This window comes from Phascolarctos cinereus, unplaced genomic scaffold (genome assembly GCF_003287225.1).
Source record: "Phascolarctos cinereus isolate Bilbo 61053 unplaced genomic scaffold, phaCin_HiC Scaffold_2;HRSCAF=192, whole genome shotgun sequence".
NCBI classification, from domain to species: Eukaryota; Metazoa; Chordata; class Mammalia; order Diprotodontia; family Phascolarctidae; genus Phascolarctos; species Phascolarctos cinereus.
In genome coordinates, this window is record NW_027555625.1 from 59,448,916 (window position 1) to 59,473,567 (window position 24,652).

Consider the following 24,652-nt stretch of genomic DNA (forward strand, 5'->3'; position numbering starts at 1 on the left):
GTTGGGCTAAAAGTCTGAATGGGGGTAACTCAAGAAAGATAATAAACATGAAGGGTGATACTTTTCTTAGTTGTGAAGGCTTTCCTACCTATTGCTGATTTTTCACAAATGTGCCAATTTATCTTCAGGGGTCAGATATTCTTTGTTTTTAAGAAAACCTGATATATTATAATTTGAACTTAGAAAACATAAACCAGTAGACAGTTATTTGCATTGCAAAAGTGACTTTTGTTTTAAAAAGATATTCAGTACTTCAGAGTTCTTTTAAATAGTAATAGCTTCAAGTCCCAGCAGATTTAAAATATGGTTCCATATAGCTAGAGGTGTCCCTTTATTTTCATAGCATCCTTGATGGGGTGTGAAATGCCTGCCCTTCCTTGGCCTGTCTGTAGAGGGGTTCGAAGGTTGGCTCTGATGTGATTTTTTTTTCTACTTCAGTAATTTTTGACTCAGGCTGTGTCGATGTGAGGCCAAAACAGCTTTTTTGTTTTTTTATAAGTGAGCATCATATTTTATCCTGTCAAATTCTTAGTGATTTAGCATGGTGTAATAGAAAGATTGTTTGCTTCAGACCCACCTCTGCCAGTGACTAGCTGTGTTATCTTGGGCAAATCACTTAGCCTCCCTATAAAAGAGCCTTCTCATCCCTAAAATAGAGATAATTATACCTTCCCTGCCTACTTCCCAGGACTCTTGTGGGGATCAAATGAGACAGAATATATCTTAGTATATAGAAAGTACTTGTGAAAACCGTAAAGTGTCGTACAAATGATGAGGGCTAGTAGTGATTATAAAGATCACACTAGAAGGACCAATACTTTAGTTACTTATAGATTGACTAATAAATAGACAAGGACTTCTCAGTCATGAAAGTATCATGTTAGGAGATATTCCATTCAAAAAGAATTCATTGCATCTCTATCAGGGAGGCATTGTTAGTGTGGGCTCATGGTTAGAATGTGGCATTTCTTAAGACAACAGATCATTGCCTAGTTAGTCCCAGCCATCAAAAATAGCCCTCTTCAGCATGACTTTTTTTCTGAATTACTTTGAAGAGTAGAAACTGCTTCTCTCTTTCTCCTCAACCCCATCTCTTAGATCAATACTTTCTTGGTGCTTTCCCTTGTAGAACCAGCATGATATGTCTGACAAAGGCAGGGACACATTACACTTTGTGGGGAGTACCCTTCACCATTTACATTGGGGTGAAACCTAGCTTATTTGAACATGTCAGGGCAGTGAGGAAGAAGGGAAGAAGTAACAGAAGGCCTTGTATAGCCAGAGGTTTTATTGTGATATAAGAAGGGAGCAGTCCCAGTGCTTTGTGTAGATAATGAACTTGTAGGCAAATTGAAACACAAGTATTTTTTTAGCATCTGTTGGTTCTACTTCTTTTTCCCTTTCTCCTCCTCCTTTGCTGTCTTCCAGCCGTTTGGGTCCTCCTGACCCAATCTGGGGGGACCAGGAGAGTACTTTTGTTATACTAAGTGGGATCTTCTGTGTTTGCATACCCCCTACTGGTCACTTCTTCCTCTGGGGATGGCTGAGGTGACTGTGGCCAGTGGGGCTCTGTGGGTCTGTCTGGGACAAGGTGGTTTTGCTGCTCTAGACTGGGTGCATTGCATACCTATTTTCTTGTATGTTAGGATGGGGATTTTCCTCTATAATAGATTCTTGTATGACCCTAGAAGGGTCATATTGTCCAGGGTCTGTGACCACTGATGTGTGTCTCTAGAATTTGGGAAGAGTTCAGAGAGACCCATTGTCTACTGATTCCGGACACATCATTCATTACAGACAAATCCCCATGTGTAAAATGTGCCTGGCACTCAGGCCTCAAAACTGCCTTGTGACAGATGGACACAGTGTCCATGGCCACAGGCCCCACAGCATCTTTGACTGCTATTCCCAGATGAGGGGTGGTGAAGAGAGAGCATCCAGAGACACAGAAACCAGAGGTCCCCAGATAACACCTGCCAGCAATGTTCATCACTGTGTTCTCGCCCACAGTCTCTTCGAACGGTAGAATTGTGTAAGCAAGTTCTTACAAAATACACCAGCCCCCTTTTCTTTGCTTCCTTCTTTGAATACCCCAGCTGCCACAGCCCTGCTGTTCCATCCCAGTTATTTTCCTTAGTAATTTAGGTCCACCATGTTTTTTTATCTCATTGTTCAGAAATGTATCGTGTAGGTAATCAAGATGTAAATTTATCTAAATGTGATCTTGTTTTGTCTCTGGAATTAGGAGCTAGTGTAAGAGTTGCTGTTTTTGATACTGGACTGAGTGAGAAACATCCGCACTTCAAAAATGTCAAGGAGAGAACCAACTGGACTAATGAGAGAACACTAGATGATGGTAGGTGACCACAAAGCTCCTAAAAATAATGCAGGTGGGAGGTTTTCAAATAGCATATCCCTTCCCCCTGACACTTCCCTCCCCCTCCCCCCAGCTGTATGCTAAGTGACAAGTCATTTCCATTCTCTAATTTTCCTATTAAAATTGTATATCTCGGTACCATAATTCTTCAACACAGACCTAAGCTTCTCTTCAGTGGCAGCTGAAATTTTCCCAAATGAGGAAGCTTGCAAGTAGGTTCTTGAGGAAAGAAGGTGGGAACTCTATGTCCAGGGCAGGGAGCCATTAGAAACTTTTTAAGAATCCTGGAAATGAAATCTTTGCTTCCAAATAGTTGTTTTGGGGCAGAGTTTTGGGGGCAAATAAATGGCTGTGTTTAAGTATGATTTATTTCTCCTTGTGGGCAACAGGTTTGGGCCATGGCACCTTTGTAGCGGGCGTGATAGCCAGCATGAGGGAATGCCAGGGATTTGCTCCTGATGCAGAGTTACATATTTTCAGGGTCTTCACCAATAATCAGGTGGGTATTTTGAGACGTAAAATAGGTCAGATTTGATTTAACTGAAACTTACACCTTACTAATCAGGAAGAACTAAATCTAATGTCTCTATTTTTAAAGGTAAATTCATCTGACTTGCTGAAATCCTCATCCATATTCTTTACAACTCATCTGTATTCTTAATAACTTAGATTTGCATTTTATTATTATAAAGTGCAGAGTATACATTATGAAGCAATAATTTTGTTTTTCCCCTAAGTATGTAATTTTGGAGTCACAGCTGAAAATTGGATGATTACTCTAACCAAGGTAGATACTAGTGAGGTGATTCAGTTGGTTGAGAGAGAAATCATTTCCATCTAATTCAGTAGATAAGGTCATGGACGTTGAGCCTTACACTATTAGGATCACTACCTTTACCAGAATGAACATTTAAATTGTTTCATCTAATTTAAACAAGTGTCCGTGTTTTGGACACTTATTAAACAGTATGCATGTTTTTAATCAAAACAAATGCGTATAATTGCACATTTTCCTGGTTGAGTGTTCTGAGTACTGTGCCCAGGTGAGGAGGTGGAAGTGGACACAAATTACTGACAGCCTTATCAGGGAGATGAAAGTCCTCTGTGAGGGGCAGCCCGGAACACCACCAGGTCTAAAGAGCACTCATTGCCCTGGGGATGCGGCATTAGAGATGAAAGGCTGTGTTCCAAACTCTGTTACTCATGAGCTTTGTGAACCTGGACAAGTCATTTTATTGCCTGGGACATTTTCCTTCACTTATGAAATGAAAGAGGTAAAATCATCTTTAAAAATTTTTTTATTCTCAACTTAACAGACACAAATTAAGATGAGCATATTCATATCCAAAGTAGAACTGTCAAGGATTATCTATGAAGCTAGGCATGTGTATTTGATGAAGTTTGCTTTTGTTTTTAGATCTATAATAAATTCTGCGTGCTGATCTACTTGTCAAGTCAGTAAATGGATTATAAACACTTCTTCTGTGCTAATCACTGGGGCTCCAAAGAGGGGCAAAAATAATCAGTTCTTATTCTCAGGAATCCCAGGAATCCCAGTCTAATAGCAGAGACCATATACAGAGAGCTATGTACAAACATCATAGATTAGGGTGTACAAACATGATATGGATAGGTTGTAGGGGATATCAGATTGATTATCCGGCATTAAGGGGCGCCCAGAAAGGCTTCTTGCAGAAGGTGAGCTTGAAGGAAGCCTGGGAACACAGGAGGTGAAGGCGAGGAGGGACAGAGCTCCAGGCATGGACCAGCCAGAGAATGCTCAGTGTGAGGAGATGGAGGGTCTTTTTTGTGGTGCAGCCAGGAGGCCAGGGTCCCTGGATCCCAGAGTATATGGGAGAGAGGAAGGTATAAGAAGGCTGGAAAGGTACTAGGGGGACAAGATTATGAAGGGCTCTGAAAGCCAAGCAGCATTTCCTGTTTGATCCTGCAGCCTGTTAGGGAGCCACTGGCAGATGCTGATGAAGGCAGTGATGTAGGCAGACCTCAGCTTTCGGAAGACAGAACCTGGATGAGGTCCCCATGCTTAAAGGGATGGGAGATGGAGGACGAGCCAGCAAAGGAGAGTGAGGAGAGGTCAGACAGTCTGGGGAGATCAAAGAACAGTGGTACAGGAGCAAGAAGAGAAGCCAGGTAGATTAGAGTCTGGGAGATGTCCACGGAGCTTAAGAAGTAAGATTTTTGGCAGGTGGAAGAAGCTGGATTGTAAGCGATTAAGGATTTCAGGGTAGTCTGTTATCATTTATGAAGTGTCTGCTTTGTGCTAACCACTGGGGATACAAGAGTGAAAAAGAAAGATAGGCCCTGCCCTCCAGGAGCTTAGTGTCTGAGGGGGAAGGGGGAGGAGGGACAGGTTCGTGGTATGGCTGGATGAAGCCCCAAGGAGTGCAGCTGGGTGAGGAGGAGGAGCGAGACAGGGAATGTATGGATGACTCTTCCTAGGAATCTGGGCATGAAAGATAGAGTGGCTGTCAGACCATTATAGTGTAAGAGAATAGCAGGGTCAGGACAAAGGTTAGGGTTTTTTATTTTTAAAATAATCTCTAAGAAATCATTCATCCGTCAGTAAATTGGAGGGTAGGTGGAAGAGATGGCAGGAATAGCCATTTTAATGTGCTCAATTAATTTTTTTTTTTTTTGCTTTTTGTGTTTTTGGTGAGGCAATCAGGGTTAAGTGACTTACCCAGGGTCATACTGGTAGTAAGTGTCAAGTGTCTGAGGCCAGATTTGAACTCGGTCCTCCTGACTCTGAGGCCCAGAGCTCTATCCATTGTGCCATCTAGCTGCCTCTTCAGTTAAATTTTAAATAGCAAGTTATGCAGTTAACCCAGTCTTCATTTTTTCCTATTTATTCATAAACTAGAAAAGAAGGTAAGATTTGCTTTTTCAATTCCCAAACAGTTCACAATTAGAATGAATGAATTTTGAAAATACAAAAAATTTTTGTAACCTACAGAAGACATTGCTATTATTAAAAACTTGATTAGCTTTAAAATAACCTCTAATAAACCCAAATACTTAAAGGGATTTTACTTTGCTGGTTAGCTTTTAAAAAATACATGAGTCAAGGTAGATATTTCTTAAGTGTTCTCTTATCTCTAAAATTGATTATATTTGGTAATATGAAGGAATGCTCATGTTCTAGCTAGCTTTTGCACAGCTGCCAAGGATTAACTCCCAGACCAAAATACATTTGTACATGTTTTGTATGTGTGTTTGTGTGTGTGTACATGCAGAGACATGAGATGTATATATATATATAGATAGATAGATAGATAGATAGATAGATATAGATATAGATATATATTATGTATGTATGTATATATATATATATATATATATATAGGATATAATAATAATTACAGTGCTTTAAAGCACTATTAAATAGTGCTTTAGAATGAACTAGTTTAGCTGGTAAAGTTTATAAAATAGTTCTGAGTGGGGTATATGACTATATTGTTTCTAAATAGAAGTTATAGTTCCCATTCTGTGATGCCATCTTTTGATCTTGGATGTATCCTAAAACTGTTGTCTTTCTGTAAAGAAGGCAGTGCGATGTAGTGACCAGACCTTGGAGCATAAAGTCAGAAAACTTCTGTTTGACCTGTAACGGCCACAGGGCTAGGGACGAGTCATTTCAACTCAGAGCCTCTGTTTTCGTCTGTAAAATGACTATAACAACACTGGCATTACTTAGCTGAGGATGGTATTTCATAAATTTTAAAGGGACACACAGAAGTCGGATGTGTGAGGTGTAGTGTCTTTAAAATTAAGTTAGTGCTTTTAAAAAGTCTTCATGAAATGAAAAGCATTTAAAGATTTAAAAAAATCACAATTGTATTATGTTGGCTTAAAAAACAAAATCAATAGGATTCAGTAGAAAAATGGCCTAATTTTCAGTGGTAAATCTCAATCTTGGGAAGTTTTCTGCTGTTGTAAATACATCTCCAAATTAAAGGGAGGAAGTGATAAAAAGGCACCAGTTTAAAAACTACTTTTTAAAAGTCATTCTTAATAGGCAAATGGCAGAGTGACTCATATTCACTCTTGGTTGAGTCTTTGAAATAAAAAAAAAATCAGTTGGTGTTATTTAAAGTAACGTTTCCCTTATAGCAAGAGAGCCACTATGTAGACATCCATATCATGGCTTCCTCCCTCCCCCCTCTCTTCTTTCTCTCCTCTCTTCCCCTTGTCTCCCTCCCTCCCCTTACTTAATTAGGTCTGGGCCTTGTTTCCTTAGCATCGGGTACACTTGTGGGGAAACGCCCTTCACTGAGGTAGAACAACAACTCGTCTGTCATTTCTCGTCTTTGGGAGCTGCCCTGGTGTTGAGAGAGAGAGAGCATGGTTAGCTAGTTGGTGACAGAAGTAGGACTTGAATGCAGGTGTTCTTGTCTCTACAACCTGCCTTCTATCCCACCACATCATGTTGCTTTTCACAGATGTTGTCATGAGAATACTGTTTTGAACACAGTGATCCCAATACTGTACATTATGTTGTTTGGTAAAATTAATGTGAGGCATCTGTCAAGGTAAACCCTTTCAGAAGGACTGCTTCCATTGGGGGGTTTTCACTGTGGATATGTACCTTAGGATAGGGTACAATGGATTTACCAGGCAATTCATAGGACAGAGCTCCATTTTCTCCCTTGGAATTAGCCCTCAGGTTATTACTGTTCAGTTCTTTAAGTCTGAGGACATTATTTATGTTTTGAGTATTCTAATTGTCTATATCTGAGACTTCCTTCTAAGATGAAAGTCATTCGGACTCTGAAAAACTCTGCCACAGAATGTGCAGGTCTGAGAAAGAACTCTGTCTGTATCTGGTACCTGAGGACCAGCCTTAGCAGATGCAGAGAAACCAGTCCCTTCCCATAAGATTGGCCATGACCAGGTGATAGCATCCTTACCCATAGAAACTGTGGTACCGTCTACTAAAATGTAGACATACTCTGCCTTATTGAAGAGAATGACTATGTACGCATGTAGTCACTGAGCCCTTACAATAGTCTAATTCTCGTTTTATCTGTTAATATGCAGCAAACCTTCTAAAATACATTTCCTCAAGTTTTCAGTTGTTTCTTACTATTTTGGGGAGGGAGTGAAGCCAAAATTATATTACCTAAGAACACCTCTATTTTCATAACGGAAATTAATGGGAAAATGATTCACTTATATAATCAACTCTTAGGAATTTGCTTTATTCCAGAAAGTGAAAGTATTTTAAAATAGGTAAAGATTGGTGATTTAATATCATCTTTCTGAAATTCCAAGTTTTACACTTTGTTTAAAACTTTGTGAGAGGCCTTGCTGAAATACTAAAATAGATTGTTTTTCAATTGACTAGGTTTCTTATACATCTTGGTTTTTGGATGCTTTCAACTATGCTATTTTAAAGAAAATCGATGTGCTAAATCTCAGCATTGGTGGCCCAGACTTCATGGATCACCCTTTTGTTGACAAGGTTTGTACAAAAACTACCGACAATGTAAGTTGTGTGTGGACTATGATTCCTGCTGGAGTACCTTTTGTTTGGATATTTCATTTCTGGAGTAGTGTGTGGTTTTCAACAGATTGTTAGCATGGCTTTGTGAGGAAGGATGATGGATTCAATACATTCTGCGTCTTAGAAACAAGGGAAATAATCGTTCAGAAATAGTTCATAGCGTCTTGTTAATATGCTTCCTTCTTTCCTTGAAACAAATTCTCAGTGTGTTTTCCTGAGTTTGTAACTGGAGAGGCATCCTTGCCCTTGTGGGGAACATTGGACATGGGAGTCTTTCAGAAGAATTCCATCTTTGTTCTTGCTCTTCCCCTTCCTGGGGGAGTGACCTCTCCATGGCTCGCCTTCTTCATCCATCAGCAGAGAGTAATGGTGTGCTTTAACTCTGTACCTTGCAGAATGGTGGAGAAAGCACTTGTAAGCTGCCAAGGGTAGAAGCTGTCATTTGTTGTCCAGTTCCCATTGGGAAGGGCTTCTCTTTGATTGTATTTTGTATGTGCATTAATATGCAAACCAGTAGGATCTGGTAATTGGCTTATTTTCATTCTCTCTATAGTCCCTAACCTCTCCATAGCCACAGTAATCTGTACATTTTAGAGGAAAGTTTGAGAAAATCCTACTCTTTTTAGGAAGTGTCTTTAGGCGTATTATTCTCTGGAAAATTACATGCTTATTTTAAAAGGTGCAATTCAATACTCAGTGCTTTTTTTTTTTTTCGCTTTTTAGGTATGGGAGTTGACAGCTAACAATGTAATTATGGTTTCTGCTATTGGTAATGATGGGCCACTCTATGGGTAAGTAGCTTAAAAAGTGTAGTGACTTCTGTCTCTGAAATTATTGTTTCTGATGCAGATAATGGTGATTTATATCATTAAGCCACTTACTCAAATTCAGGGACTCTTACTTGGTAGAAAGGTCTTCTTCCCTTTCTGATATTCCATTTGATTCAATAAATGCATGTTTTGAAAATGTGCCAGGTTTAGATAGAGTGAGTAGATTTCATTTCAAACCCTAGCTGCCACTGAATGAATATCTGGGGGCTTTTGAGGCAATTCCCTTCACCTTTCTAGGTCTCAGTTTCCTCAGAGGTAATATGAATTATGGGCTGGAGTCCATGATTTCTAAGGTCCTTTCCAGCTCTTTAATCCTATGAGATATGTGTGCAGTCATATTTCCAAGGGTCCACATCCCAGAAACCCTTTGAAGGAGATCCTCTTGCATGCCATTCAAAGACGGATGCTCCATTTATTGACGTTCCTTCTGTAACAAAGTAAAGTGAGGTCCCAGTGTAAAAGACATAAGTTGTCTGACTGTGCAAAGAGGAAGCAAGTGCTGCTTGGTCAGTGTGACTTGAGAAGGCAAGAGGGGTTGGGGGGGTGGGCGTGAGTCCGGAGATGGAGACTTGAGGCAGGGCTGGGGTGTCCAGGGGCCAGCTGTGAGGGTCATTCCATGCACAAGAACTGGCCGCAGGGCAGCAGAGGCTTGGGTAGGAAGTAATGCATCGTGTGGTGTGGCTGGGCTAGAGTGGAGGCTGTGAAGAGCCAGAAAGGAGGGAGCTGCTTGTAGTGTTTTTCATCATATTACACTCATTGCTGAAGCAAAGGTCTCCTTCTGTAGTCAGTCCTAAAGAAAGACCCTCTTCTTTGTAGAAAGTCCTAAAGAACCCTTTCTTTGAATGTTCTGGATTGTCTTTGAGTAAAAATCATGCATTTCCTTCATATTTTTATTATATTTTAAGTGCTTTGGAAAAGTGCTTTCAGTGGATCCCATGACCTCCACTTTGCCCCCACATCTTTGCTTTCTGCTCTTAGCTCACTGTTGGAGTGCCTTGGACCTGAACTGGATAAGTGCAGTTTCCTGGTAGACTGTAAAGTGGCAGCCCAGACTGTATCCATAGTTCTGTGGTCCCCTTGGGGAAAAGGCAAGGAGAGAAACATGAAGACCTTTTTTTCCTTAGTTCTTTCTTTAGTCAAAATTGAATCAGGGACACCTGGGCTTGCTTGGACAGTGCCTGCTAAAGGGTCCTTGCCTATGTGTCTCTTACTCATCTCTGCCATCTTTCAGAATTGCTCTCTCTCCTAGCTCGTCTTCTCTCTCCTCTTGTTTATTCAGCTTCTCTGCATTCTTCTGGGTCTATTCCATGTGCTGGTGTCAACATGAACTCTTCTCCAGCTGTTCCAGATTACACAGATGTCACCTTTCCCTCAATTCTGATTTATGTTGTTGATACTACACAATTTTTACTTCCAGGATACATTTGATCAGTATAGGTGTCTCTCCTCTCATGCGGATTGCAGCGCCTTTGCACTTTTGTCTTTGTGAATTGATGCATCTGGAGACGTTGTCACCGGTTAGTGTGTCTGCTTTTTAGAGACAGATGGCTTCAAACTTAGCGAGACTGTTCCTTGGTCAGGAGCTCCATTGCCAGGCCCATACCTGCTTGTAGGATCTGTCAGAGCTTGTTTTTCACTGGTGTAGTCTTTCAGATGGGAAATCTTCTTCATGCTATGATCCATGACGAACTTTAATGGAAAACCATGCCATTTAATCCTTTATTAAGTTCCTTTGTATTTCGTGTGTATTACTAGCTAGTTAAGAGTGGGGGGGGGAAGGCAAAGTTCATCTGTTATATTTATCTTCTGGGCAGGTGGCAAGTCCTCACTAAGTGTTGTTTAGTACAGTACTGGCAGTTAGGGGGTGCAGTGCTAGAGCACCAGACCTGGAACCTGGAAGACCAAGTTTACATCCGGCCTCTGACCCTTATTGGCTGGGGGCAAGTTACTTAGCCTCTATCTGCTACTAGCACCTGCCTCCCAGGGTTGTTGTGATGATAGAATTAGATAACATTTGTAAGGTTCATTGAAAACCTCAAAGTGCTTTATAAATCTGTTTTATGTGTATAGAGAATTATTATTGTTGTTATTATCATTATTATAGCGGTTACGACTAAGGGTAGATAGCTAATGTAAAGACTTGTTAGCATGTTTTAGCAATTAGTAAGTAATTAAGTAGTCTCTTCACTATGGAGATTCTTAGTAGGATTTTATTTTGGTAAACACTCAGTATTGATCTGAAATACTTTCTTAAAATTAATGCCAGAAATGCTGATGGCATTTTTATGTCACATAGATTCAGTTATGGGTTTCGTCACTGTTATGAGACTACTTTTTTGATAGCAGGGCATAGAAATGCAAGTTTACTGTCCAATTCACAACTTTTCCCCTGTATTCATTGTCTCAGTTGTCAGACTCTTAGAGCCAAGTGTTGGGTACTTTTATTTCTTTCTTGCACATTCAGTTCCATAGTCTGAGGTTTTGTTACATTATTTTAGCTTGTTTGGGGGCCAGTATTGAATATGAAAGAGATTACATGACTGACTTAAAGAATCTTTGCTCTTAGTAGCTCAGGATATCTTAGAAATGAATAATCAATGATCTTCAGCCTCATAGTTTGCTGTGCAACAGAGGTGTCAAACATGGTGCAGCATTCCCGAGTGGGCTTGAATCATATTAAAATGTATTTAGGAAATGTTTAACAAAATAAATAAAAATACAGTAAAACATAGATAATTATGACATTTTAAAACTAAGTCATCGTGTGACTTTCAGGCATCCTTGCGTACAGAATTGTGGCCCCATTTCTGTGTGGTTTGACACCCCTTCTGTGTGGGGTGAGTCCACTGACATAAATCCTGGTAACTCTTGAGCACCCTTCTCTGTTCATGCCATGAGGGAAACAAGGAGTAAAAGTTCAAAAGCAAAGAAGAATGCACATAAAGCAGTTATCAGAGGATACAGGCAGTTCAATTCAGAGGGTGAGGGCCAGGTGGGGCATGGCTTCCCCAAGGGGGCAGAACATATCCTGGACTGGTGCAAGAGAGGCAGACAGTGGAGGGGAGCGAGGGGACAAGAGCAAAGCCCAGAAGGGGATGATGATGGCGTGCTCGGGAGAGAAAAGGAGTTGTTTCCAGGCAGCAGTCCATCAGAGATGGAGAGGGTTGTCACAGGATGAATGCAGTGAAAACTTAGACATTTTGGATTGGAACTTGCTGTTACTGAGATTACTCATTGCCGTTTTTGTCTCTTCTCCTTACTTGTTTTTATGCCTCCATTTAGCACTCTCAATAACCCTGCTGATCAGATGGATGTGATAGGAGTAGGTGGAATTGACTTTGAAGATAATATAGCTCGCTTTTCTTCTAGGGGGATGACTACCTGGGTAAGCCTTTCTTTATTTTGAATATCATTTGAAAAACTGTTCATTTTGCTTGAGAGCCTCGGAGCTTGTGGATAAGTTTAAGTTGACAAGTAGGAGGCAGGTCCCATATTCCAGAGCCAGGGCAACAGGTGGACCATTTTTTCCCCAGATCAGAAGACAAAAGGCTACTGGTATCTGCTGAAAAGAAGACAGCCAGCTTGTGGCTCGACTCCGTGATGAGCTCTTGGACTGAAAGGGGAGTGGTCTCTTTACCATTGGGTGGAATGGTACAATGTTGCTCTGCAAATGTGAACAGAAGGGCGTGCTCGTTCAAGGATGAAAAAAACCTATGAAGTGGTGGAATATAAGCAGATGGCCATTTGAATCTCAGGGCGGCTCACAGAGCTCAGTAACATGTAACGCATATTAAACAACAGAAGTTTGTCATCGTGTTAGAATAGTTTGAGTGGTATTCACTGTCTATAGAGGTGCTCAGTCAGGCCATGCTTCATTCACTGCACATTCATCAAGAGTCTGCTGAGGCTTGGAGGGGAGGGGGGATACCCTTTGCAGAGCAGTATGCTAGGCACTAGGGGAGATAGATAAGTGAGACAGGGTCTCCTTCCTTGAGTTTATAATTCAGCATAGGTGATAAATAAAGATCTCTACGTAGATCTTTGTAATAAAAATTTGAATATGATTAGGAAAGACAGTGTTGGCATAGTACAGAGAGAGCTAGGCTTAGGGTCAGAGAGACCTGGGCTCAGGTTCTGCCCTTGACTCGCTTTGTCATCATAGGTGGGTCACTTAATTTCTCACTGCCACCAAGCAAACTCTTCAAGGACTCTTTAAGTTACATATGAGTTGCCATTCTACATCAAGAATTTCCACACTGGGGGCTCTCCATACCAATGAAGTTACGGGGTTGGACACCCCCCTCATATGTCCAGAAGAAAAATGCCAAGCAGGGTGCAGCCAAAAGTACAGACTTGGAGTACTGTTACCCATAAATTATGAATGTACCGTGCACTACCCTGTCACCTTGGACAAGGTCTGGAGCTGCTTCGGGCATTGTTTTCCTTACCTGTAAAATTAAGGAGCTGGAATAAGGGACTTTTAAGCTCCTTTTCCAGTTCTCGATCTCTGCCCCTGATTAGGGAGCCATCATTGTTTCCAGCTGAGGGAAGTCTTGTTGGGCTGGCCTTTGACCCAGGTCTTGAAAGGTAGGTGGCTTGTCAGCAGGCAGAGATGTAGCAGAAGTGAATTCAGAGAGCAGTACCAGCCCAGCTGAAGAACTCTCTTACCTGAAAGGGTGCCAGTATCCATATGTGACGACATGGTTTGACTTGGCTGGAGTGGCCACATACGTGAGAGGCTGGAAAGGTAGGTTGAAGACAGATTACGGAGGGCTTTCAATGCCATACTTAGAGCTTTGGGCCTTTTCTGGTGGCCTTAGGAAGCATTTGAAGGGTTTTGTGCAGGGGAGTGATAATAGTTTAAGATTTCTCAAAATATTGTCACTTAATAAATCATGCCCTTCTTTTGTCCTTAAGGAAGCCAGAATATTAGCAGAAGCGCATGTGTATGATTCAGAAATGTTATATGGTAGGACCCTGTCGAGTTAAAATAACCTGCTTAGAAGCAGATGGGATCCTAGAATTTAAATGGAAAAGAACTTCTGAGGTCATTTAGTTCAACTTTTAACACAAAGCAGACTATTTAAGGCTCCTTTTAGAATGTTATTTAGCCTCCACTTGGACATTTTTGTTGATGCTGCCAGGTTTCCTTGATTTGTTAAGGTACCCATCTCGTTGTTAGATAGCTATTTGGGTTATGCTGGTCTTCTTCCTTAAATGGAGTCAAAATCTGTGCCCTCATAACACTGATGGGAATAGCTGTCAGAAGTAGAAATTTACCTAAGGTTAAGAAAGCAGTCATCCTACTAATGAATAAGGCTGGAGTCCAAAATATACGTGGTGTCCATTCACAGTCTTGTGTGGAGGATCATAATCTTTTTATAACTCATCTTCACATTCTTCTATGAAATATTTGTAGGAAACATATCCATATTTACAATAAATAGGCATGTTTTGGGACTTTTGTATTTTTTTTTGAGTGAATATTTTTGGTGGAGCAATTGGCTATAATAATGGAGTTTTTACTTTTTAAAAATGTTTTCTGATCCTAACTTGAAAGTAGTATTTGTTATCAGTAATGATATAAAGCAATATTAAAAAATTCAGGGAAAAATTGTATATTCATTATAGTCCTGAAAATAGTTTTATAATATACACAATGGGGAAATTTTATGCTGAGACTTGCATATTTCTGAAGTTTTTCATACACAGCATTTCAGCATACTTTTCAAACAGTCCCTATTTATATTCAGATTTTAATGAGCTATGATTCCATATATCTGTTGTGCCAGTGTATAGTTGTGATAGGTGGATGAGAAATTCTTTTTTTTTTTTTTAATTCACAGGAGCTTCCAGGAGGTTATGGGCGTGTGAAACCAGACATTGTCACTTATGGTTCTGGAGTGAGAGGCTCTGGTGTAAAGGGTGGATGCCGATCTCTCTCAGGAACAAGTGTTGCCTCCCCAGTGGTAGCAGGGGCTGTCACTTTGCTAGTGAGGTGAGTATCGATTAGTAGAATCACACTTCTGAAATGAGTTGGTATGTCTTATGAATGACTTAGCATTAGCAAAAAAAAAAAAGCTAGTGTCAACAGACCAAGGTGAACTTCCTCAGTATGTATGTCCTGAAAGATATATGTTACAAGGCAGAGAATTAAACGAAGACATTTCCCTTTTTGCTTCTCTCCTGTTCTTGGAGTTTTGTTTCCTAATCTCTCAAGATTAGTTGGGTCAGCAGTCAGTGAAGAGGCATTTGACCAAACAGGAGGATTGATTGGTCGTAAGTTTGAGTTTCACACCCGTTTCTGAGATGTAGGAGCATCTCAGGAGTGTCTGTTAAATGTATTTATTTTTAGGGTTTTCCTTTCTGTTTGTTTTGTTTTGAGAGACTTTCATTGTCTTGTAGAATCATAAGCTTTTATACTGTAGCTCTCTAACTTCTCCTCTCCATACAGGGGCTATTTAGGTAATATTTACAGCTGTGGAAGGATAAAAGACAGTTCACTTTCTATGCCATTTAATTTTGAACCCCCAACAAGCTGAGTTGTTGATCATTATCAAGTTAGAACATGTAGCTGTTCAAACATTTGAATTTCTTAGAAGAGGGTGTGGTCATCTTATTGGTTATACTACACTTAAGTGCTTTCATGATGAACAGAAAGTTGTCAGCTATTTCCAGGTTCCAGGCACACTCCACTTAGATTTAGGGCCCACTTTATTTACACTCTGCCTAAGAAGCCCTTGCTAGGCTCTTAAGACAGCTCAGTTGTGGATCACAGATTTGCGTCATTGGGCTGAGTAGGGCAAGTCTGATGTCGTTTTTCCTCTGAGAGAGAACAGTAAGTGAATGTATGGTTTTTCAGTACTGTCCAGAAGCGTGAAATGGTGAATCCAGCGAGTATGAAGCAGGCCTTGATTGCATCTGCACGACGACTTCCTGGAGTCAATATGTTTGAGCAGGGACATGGCAAACTGGACCTTCTGAGAGCCTATCAGATCCTCAGTAGCTACAGACCACAGGCAAGGTTGGTTTCCATTCTTCTGAAACTTACCGTGTGTGGGTGATGGACATTGTGTCTTTTTGTGTTGTTGTGTGTGTGTGTGTGTGTGTCTCTCTCTCTCTCTCACACGCGCGCGCACACACACACACACACACACACACACACATGACCCCCCCCCCCCAATATTTGTGGTCGGATGATATCTTAGACACTCAGGAAACTTTGGAGCCGATGATTAAAAGGCAGTGAGTGCGTGACAGGCAGCTTTTATTGTATGCAAATAAGTTTTGGTTTTATTTTTGAAATTAAGTGGTTTAAAAGTAGTGATTTTTTAAATGCTACTATTTTAACTGGATTCTTTTGTAGAGAGTACAAGTATAATCATTGTTTCTAAACCTTTTTTTATTTAGAACAATTACCTTTCTTGGAATGGTCTAGTATAAGAATGTTTCTAATCCAATTTGGGAGAGTAGGTGTAACTTTTTGCAAAAGCTTCAGTTATTTCCAAGAATTTGTGAGATGATACTTTGATTCTGTTGGTAGTGAAGGTGAGGATACCTCATAATTGCCTTTTAAGTCACATGGGTTAACTTTCACAGATGCTGTTTAGAAATGATGGTAGATAAGTCATTGATTTATTCTGAGGGTTAAAAAGGAAATGCAGGGGGGCAGCTCTGTGGCACCATAATGCATAGAGCACCAGCCCAGAAGTCAGGAGGATGAGAGTCCAAATTTGACCTCAGGCACAGTAGCTGTGTAGCTGTGGGCAAGTCACTTAACCTTGATTGCCTTTAAAAAAATAAGAAAGAAAGAAAGAAAGAAAGAAAGAAAGAAAGAAAGAAAGAAAGAAAGAAAGAAAGAAAGAAAGAAAGAAAGAAAGAAAGAAAGAAAGAAAGAAAGAAAGAAAGAAAGAAAGAAAGAAAGAAAGAAAGAAAGAAAGAAAGAAAGAAATTCAGGCAGTGTTCATTTGCTTTCCTTTCTGTGTGTGTGTGTGTTTTTTTTTAACTCATCTTGTCAGTGAGCACTTAAAATTGCCAGGCACTGTGCTAAGTGCTTGGGATACAAAGAAAGGCAAAGACATGGTCCCTGCCCTCAAGCAGCTGAGTTTTGAAGGGAGGAAGCTAGGAAGTATAGGTGAGGAGGCAATGTAGTCAGCTGTGGAGTCAGGAAGACTTGGGTTCAGGTTCCCCTGCTAACACATAACTGGCAAATCATATAACCTCTCAGTGCCCTAGGCAACTCTCTACAGCTCTGAATTACCAGAATTGCTGGTCTGCCACAGTGGAGGGAATGTCCACCCTAGGATTCTACATGCCATGAAATTGTGGAACTAGACCCCCCCTGACCCCCATTGCCCCCAATCAAGTGAGAACAATGATTATTTTCTTATTATATTTAATAAGTAATTTTATGTATGGACCCAAAGATTTTTTTTTTTTGGTCCCGCTTCCTTTCATTCAAATGCCAGCCTCTCATGGACATTTCTGACCTTGCCCAAAGAATTCACCCCACTGAGACCATCTTATCTAGGTAGAATTCTTATCCACCATTGTTTGTTGTTTATTGACTTGGTGGAAAATAGATTCTTTTGTATAGATTGCTGGAGGCAGAATGATCTAAGAGTAATGACATGATCAGGGTCACATCCTCAGTTCCTCATTAGAATAAGCCCACCTCTGTTATAATATTTATTCTTTCATTAACTGTTAACCAGTCAAAGTTGGTTTTTATTCATTAAGGACAACCCCTTTTCCAAAGGGATTTAACTATTTGACAGTCTCCAAGGTTCATCTTTGGTTTTCAAGAAAACTACTGACCTCAATTTATTGATCATTTGCTAGCCGTATTTAATGAATTGATAATTAATTATCCAAAAACGATGTTTCTTGGACTTCTTATTTGTCTCAATCTTAATAGTGTATTGTTTGTTTGCAGTCTGAGTCCCAGCTACATAGACCTGACTGAGTGCCCGTACATGTGGCCTTACTGCTCCCAGCCCATCTACTATGGAGGGATGCCAACCATAGTCAATGTCACCATCCTTAATGGCATGGGTGTCACGGGGAGGATTGTAGACAAGGTAAGCAAGGCCCTTTTTGTCTGCTTTGACTATGACCGGATCTACCAAGCAGCCACGTGAATTAGGTTTTGCGGGCGAGGTTTAATTCTCGTCATGTTAGTCACGATACAGGGATCTTGGTGAGAGTACTAATCGAGCTGTTGATGCTGTTTCCTGATAATTGTGGGCTTTTTGCCTGACTCAGTGAATCATGCTTTACTCTCCAGTGTTACCATCCAACAGCAGGAGCATGGGATGCTTTTCACTGCTGTCCAACTGCTCCCAAATGCACATATGTGCCATTTCCCCTGTTAGATTGTAAGGACAGGGACAGACACTTTTTGTCTCTATAGCCTTAGGGCTCAGCTCAGGCGCATGAACATGATGTACCCTTCATAAACATTTATTGATTGAATGTTCCAAGTCTTGGCTGTTCCATGAATGTATGCTGAGTAGCCAGCGCTAATGCTTCACCATAGCAGCTCATTTTAGCGTGGCGGTGACTTCGGGCCTCACAGGCTGTGCCAGCAGTGCTCAAGCTTGTTCACACCTGGTACCTGCACCTGGTACAGGTCTGTTTCTCCTTCACATGAGGACCAGCCTGAGTTTGAGAAGCTCATTATGAGCAGGTTGGCTGAAAGCTTATGAAACTTGGCCATAGCAGCTCATGAAGAGCATCTATTAATTCATAAAGATACAGTATGAGAGAGCCCATGCTGTGAAATTATAGGTCCTTAACTATTCTCAGGACAGTAAAAAGCATGTTGGAAAAATGAAATAAGTGGGCAGCTAGGTGGCACAGTGGATAGAGCAACTGGCCCTGAAGTCAGGAGGACCTGAGTTCAAATCCAGCCTCAGACCAAACATTTGACACTTACTAGCTGTGTGACCCTGGGCAAGTCACTTAACCCCAGTCGCTTAAAAAAAAAAAAAGAAATTAGGCATGGGGCGGAAAACATTCAAAAATCCAGTTACCCATGCATCTTATATCATGCAGCAAGATAAGCTCTACCAGGATGTTTCACTTGGATATAAAAGGTCACTTGGATATATACAAATCAGAGGAGCAAGGGAATATGACCCTTTCTATCTGTGGACAAGGGAAGACTTCATGACATTCTCTGGGATCACGCGGAGGAGTATAGAAGATTAAAATGGATCATTTTGGTTACATAAAAATAGAAAGCTTTCCCACAAGCAAAACCAACATAGCTAAAGTTAGAAGGGAATCAGTTTACTGAGAGAATCCTTACAATAAGTTTTTCTGATAAAAGTCTGTCATTTCCAAGATACAAATCAATTCATAATAAGAATAAAAGCCATTCACTAATTGATAAATGGTTAAAAGCTTTGAACAGACAGTTTTCAAAAGAAGCTGTTTAAGCTATGAACAGGCATGTGAAAAAGTGCTCCAAATCACTAATAATTAGAGAAACAAAAATTAAAGTGACAGTGAGGTTCAGCCTCCTACCCATCTGAGTGTCAAAGACGACAGAAATGTAAAATGACAAAGGCTGGAGGGGCCATGGGAAAATGGGCCCACTAATGCCACTGTGGGGTGAACTCTGGCCATCCTGGGGAGCAGTTTGCAACTGTGCCCCCAAATCACCATTGTGCATATCCTTTGACCTGGCAGTATTCCTTCTAGGACTGTTACCCAAAAGAGATCAAAGACAGAGGAAAAGGGGGTCTATATGTACAAAAAATATGTGTAGTGCCTCTTTTTATATTTTAGTAGTGACAAAGAACAGTGCCCATCACTTGGAAAAGGCTGTACAAATTATTGTTTATGAGTATGATGTAATATTATTGTGCTGTAAGGAATGATGAAAGGACAATTTCAGAGAAAGCTGGGAAAACATGTATGAACTAAAGCAGAGTGAAGTAAGCAGAACCCAGAAAACAATTTATAAAATAAATCTTATAATAACTTGTTTGTAAAAGCAAACAATTTTGAAAGACTTAAACACTGATTAATTCTATAATTCCACTGCAGTTCTGAAGGATCCATGTTGACATAGAGGGATAGACTCAGGGTGTAGAATAAGATATATGTTTTCTGGACATGGCCAATGCAGGAATTTGTTTTTCTTGGCTGTTCAGATGTTTCAAGGACTTTTTTTTTCCTTTTTTCTTTTCAAGGGGGGGATGGACTAGGGAGGTGAGAGGGAAAGAGAACAAATATGTATTCATTGACCTAGGAATAGATCCTGTGTCACCAATTCTCAGATCCTCTTAATTTTTAAAAGGTATTATTCCCCACTCTGTCTTCCTCTCCTCCCTGAAAAAGAAGAAAGAGAGTGGATTTTTTAGTTAAGCTGGAAATCTGAGTTCATTTCACCTACTTACGTATCAGTGTTCCTCTTAAGAACTTCACCTTAACCAGTATTCTTTCTCTTCTGTCTCTAGCCCGATTGGCAACCTTATTTACCACAGAATGGAGATAATATTGAAGTTGCCTTTGCCTACTCCTCAGTGTTGTGGCCTTGGTCGGGGTATCTCGCCATCTCCATTTCTGTAACAAAGAAAGCAGCCTCTTGGGAAGGCATCGCCCAGGGTCATGTCATGATCACGGTGTCCTCCCCTGCAGATGTTGAAGTAAGTTTTGGATGCTTAAGTAGTTCATTCCAAAAGGGCTGAGGATTCTTGAGGTTTTTTATAGTTTCCTGATTGAAAATGGCAAAGCAGACTAATGTCTAAGTGGTGGATTTAAAATGGCATGGGCGTAACTGGGCTTATAGGCCATGGAATTTGAGACGTGAAGGTTTCTAGAGCTTTAGAAAATTTAACATAGCTTTAGAAAGTTAAATTGACAAATAGTAAACTGCCCTGTAATGCCTCTTTCTTCAACCTGTCCCTAATGATGATGGGGCTGCGTGTATGTCAAGTTAAACATAAAGTCCAAGCCCTGAGTGCCAAAGTGTTTTCCATGGAATTGACTAGAGTTGAATTGTAATGGAAATGGCCTTCAAAATTTGGGGGTTAAATTGAACAGTGATAGTGAAATTCCATTAAGTTACGGCTGTTAGAACAAGCACAATATCATTCTTTCTTCTTGGAAAGGTTATCTTAGGCTTCTTTGTCTTTTCAGTCTAAAAATGGTGCAGAGCAGACGTCAGCTGTGAAGCTCCCAATTAAGGTGAAGATCATTCCTACTCCTCCTCGAAGCAAGAGAGTCCTCTGGGATCAGTATCACAATCTCCGCTACCCACCAGGATACTTCCCTAGGGATAATTTGAGAATGAAAAATGACCCTTTGGATTGGTAGGCATCTGTCAAGTAGAGACACCTACTGAGGGTCTTGGTGACTCCAGCCCTGCAATAAGTGTTATTTTTGGTAGTTGACGTTCTGAAGCCTAGAGATGATGTTTGCTGGCTGCTGCGGCGGTCGGGGCTGATGCGTATCGGAGATGTCACACAGGCTTCCAGACAGGAGCTCTTGTTTGCACTTGTGTTGTGTTTGAGTGGAGTCCTCAGCTTGACGGTCGAAGAGGAGGAGCAGCTGGTGTTACTCACTGCAGTGTAAAGCTGTCCATGCGACGTACACAAACACCTTTCAGAGCAGAAATAGGGAGGAAGTGTGGCAGAGAGACAGGGAGGAGGAAAGGAGGGAGAGAGAAGGGAAAATGTAGAGGGAAAGAAAGAGGGAGGAAGAAGGAGGGAGAGAGAACATGTGTGTTTTGTTAGAAAACATTTATTGGAATTTGGGAAATGGAAGGTTCTGAATGAGAGAAGGTGTCCAAGTGTACACAGTGAACCTCAGATTAATGTCCATAGGAATTGGCAGATATAAAATTGTACTTCATTGATCACTCTGATATCAACTTAATGTTTTTTAGCTTGTCTTTACTAAGAGCTTGATCAAAAAAAAGTCCTCTAAACAAAGAGAAAACACAAACCCAATTGTCAGTAAATACGACTTTGGTTTGATAATAATGGAGACTGTAACACTCTTTGGTTGGGGATGAAGGTGCCGCCATAAGACAGTCTTATCACTCTGTTGCTCTTTGATTGACATCAGCAGAGATGAAGGAAGCATGGAGGGAACGTGGCACTTAATGGAATGATCAGAGCAGGATGGCCAGGTTTTCCTTAGATGCTTAATTAACAGTAATTTAATTATGTCGGTCACTTAGCTGTCCAAAAGTGAACTTTGATTTCCGTGTAAACATGAAATGTGATTGAAGAACTTAAGACTTTCATATAACAGGATGGAAGCTTCTTTAGTTCTGTTTCTCTTAGTTACAGATTATAAATGATACCTCCCTGCTTCCAAAGAAGGAAGAATTCAAAAATGCAGTTGTCATTTTAATGTCCATTTCGATTGAATCTTAAACACCATTCCCCCTATTCTTGATGGAAAGTTTATTCTGTCCTTAAACTGCATAGTAAAGATATCATTTTCAGAAAGTTCTGGTGGCATGCCTCTTTTTTTTTTTAATTGTCATACTCATAACAGCAGTCAAAAATCCAAATGAAAGGATTCCTAATACAAGGAAGTGTCTAATTAAGTCACACACTATGGGGTTTACAGAATTTGAAGCTGCTTTTGTCGTAGCTGCTCCTGTCCTGAGGAGTGCTTGGCTTTTCTTGCTTGCACTCTTAGGTAGTCTGTGCCTTACCTGAAGTATCAGTCTTCTCTACAACATTTCCAGCTAGTAGCCTTTTAGCTGTCCTGTGAAGGCTGGGTCATAAAGGAGAGCAGAAACTGCTGGGCCGTATAGATAGGATGAGAGGAAACTGCTTTCTGTCCTTTGGTGAGGGGAGTTGTCGACCCTTTGCTGTGCCTGTCTTTAACAGTAACAGCTATAATGTCTTCTAACCCTGGGGCCCTTTGCAGAGGGCAGGCCGGCTCACCATCTCTTCATCTTACCCGACTGCCATTCTCCTTTGGGCTTCCGTTATCTCCTGGTGTGCCCTGTCTTTTCAGCTTCCCTTTGTGTCTCTTCTTCCCTTGCTGGATTGTAAGCTCCTCGAGGGCAGGGACTGCCTTTCTTTTTCTTCTTTGTATTCCCTTCCTCCCACCCCCACATCCCCCCTGTAGTTAGCATAAATGACTGACTGTTAATGTTAATAACTGGCATTTATATAGTGCTTTAAGGTTGGCAAAATGCTTTATACAAGTTTTCTCATTTGGTTCTCCAGTTGATCTTTATCCTTCCTCCTCCCCCCCTCAGTTTTTTCAGGGAAAGGGAAGGGAACTAGAATCTCTGGGTGTTGTATTCTGCATGTGGTACGTTGTTACATAGATAACATAGATACGATATGTTTTAATACCTTTGTGATCTCCCTGATGTGAGTACTCCCTTCATTGGTACAGATTGCAGCCCCTTCTTCCTCCTGTGCAGCTCTTCGCAGAGCTCTACATGGATTCTACCTGTTCTGTTGTGTCTGCCTCTTACCAGGGTTTACATACATCCATGCACAGAGGGATTTGCGAAGCCTGGGGCAGGGTGAGAGGGACGTTTTTTCCATTGCTTCTCGCTTCACGCCGGATGGCCAGGCTTTGTCTGGCACAAGTGACTCCCCAACGTGTTCCTTCTGCCCACCTTGTTTCTTATCGTATGGCATTCTTCTGTTAGTCTTCTGTGTTTGGCTTTGAGGAGATTGAGAGGGGACACAGTCTCTGACTTCAGAATTTGAAGAATTATGTGGAATAGAGGTTAGCTTCATTCTGTTTAGTCCTTTAAGGGACAGCTAGGACTGGGGAATTAGAGGGAGGCATGTTTCTGCTCTCTCACAGAGATCTTCTGAACTATCTAAGCTGTGTCAAGGTAGAATAGACTGTCCTGTGATAGGTAGTGAGTTCCCCATCACTGAAGGTGTTTTAGAGGGGACTTATGCAAGGGCTTGAAATAGATGACCTCTGAGATCCTTTACAATTCTGAGATTGTGTGCTTCTGTGATGTTGGCATGGTCTGGTCAGGATTCTGTTCAAGAAATAACTCGTGACTTTAATCATATTAAAGGGCATGATAGTTGTTTGTCTGTGGATGCAGTTTGGTTAAAGGCAGTTGCTTCATTTTCTGCAGGAATGGGGACCACATACACACCAACTTCAGGGACATGTACCAGCACCTGAGAAGTATGGGCTATTTTGTGGAAGTCCTTGGCTCACCCTTCACATGCTTTGATGCCAGTCAGTATGGTGAGCATAAACGGTCTTGTGTTCTCATTTTCATTCTGCCTTATTTTAAAGTTTGTTAAATTTATTAAAAGTCGATCATAGCTAAAAGTACGCTATGATGGTGACTCATGGGTGATACTGATGTGAATTATTTCACTTGCCCCCCTCACAACACACCTATGAAGTAGGTAGTACAAGTTTCATTATCCCCGTTATACAGATCATACAGTCAGTGAAGAAAATGGCCAATGAAGGAAATGAAGCTACGTGCCCAAGTCATGTGGCTAATCTGGAGTAGTCTGTGTACTCTGGCCAGATTGCTCTCCAGGATTCCTAGGGATCTCCTAATTGCTAAACCCAGTGGCCTTTCCTCCCTCCTCCTCCTCCTCCTCCTTCTTGACTTCCTGCAGCCTCTGACACTGTTGATCACCTCCTCTTGCATCCTCTCTGCTTTCTGGATTGTAGTGACGTGGTTCTCTCTTGGTTTTTCTCCATCTTTCTCCACATGGGGCCCTCTGGACCTCTACCCTGAACCTTCTTGTCTTTTTTCTTCCTCACCTGTGCAGTGCAGTTACTGTTTCTGTAGGCGATTTCCCACACCCTTATCTCCAGACCTAGTCTATGTCCTAGTCTAGCTCCAGTCTTGCACCACTGAGTACATTTGTTGTGCTGGGCCATCTCCAGTCATCCTGATCACTGTCTGGCCACTGGAACCAGATGGCTCCGGGGGAGAGA

The 24,652-nt window shown here is 41.1% G+C and overlaps 1 protein-coding gene across 1 annotated transcript in view; it reads left to right on the forward strand.

Annotated features, from left to right (window-relative positions):
- The window catches only part of MBTPS1 (membrane bound transcription factor peptidase, site 1), a 70,563-nt gene that overhangs the window by 22,572 nt on the left and 23,339 nt on the right, over nucleotides 1–24,652 (forward strand). Inside the window, exons 5-15 of the mRNA XM_020989269.1 lie at nucleotides 2,246–2,356; nucleotides 2,767–2,876; nucleotides 7,743–7,859; nucleotides 8,625–8,692; nucleotides 12,014–12,116; nucleotides 14,578–14,729; nucleotides 15,594–15,755; nucleotides 17,667–17,811; nucleotides 20,200–20,388; nucleotides 20,882–21,054; nucleotides 23,823–23,938. Of these exons, the coding sequence (XP_020844928.1) occupies nucleotides 2,246–2,356; nucleotides 2,767–2,876; nucleotides 7,743–7,859; nucleotides 8,625–8,692; nucleotides 12,014–12,116; nucleotides 14,578–14,729; nucleotides 15,594–15,755; nucleotides 17,667–17,811; nucleotides 20,200–20,388; nucleotides 20,882–21,054; nucleotides 23,823–23,938 (1,446 nt within the window). The remainder of the gene's footprint in view (nucleotides 1–2,245; nucleotides 2,357–2,766; nucleotides 2,877–7,742; nucleotides 7,860–8,624; nucleotides 8,693–12,013; nucleotides 12,117–14,577; nucleotides 14,730–15,593; nucleotides 15,756–17,666; nucleotides 17,812–20,199; nucleotides 20,389–20,881; nucleotides 21,055–23,822; nucleotides 23,939–24,652) is intronic.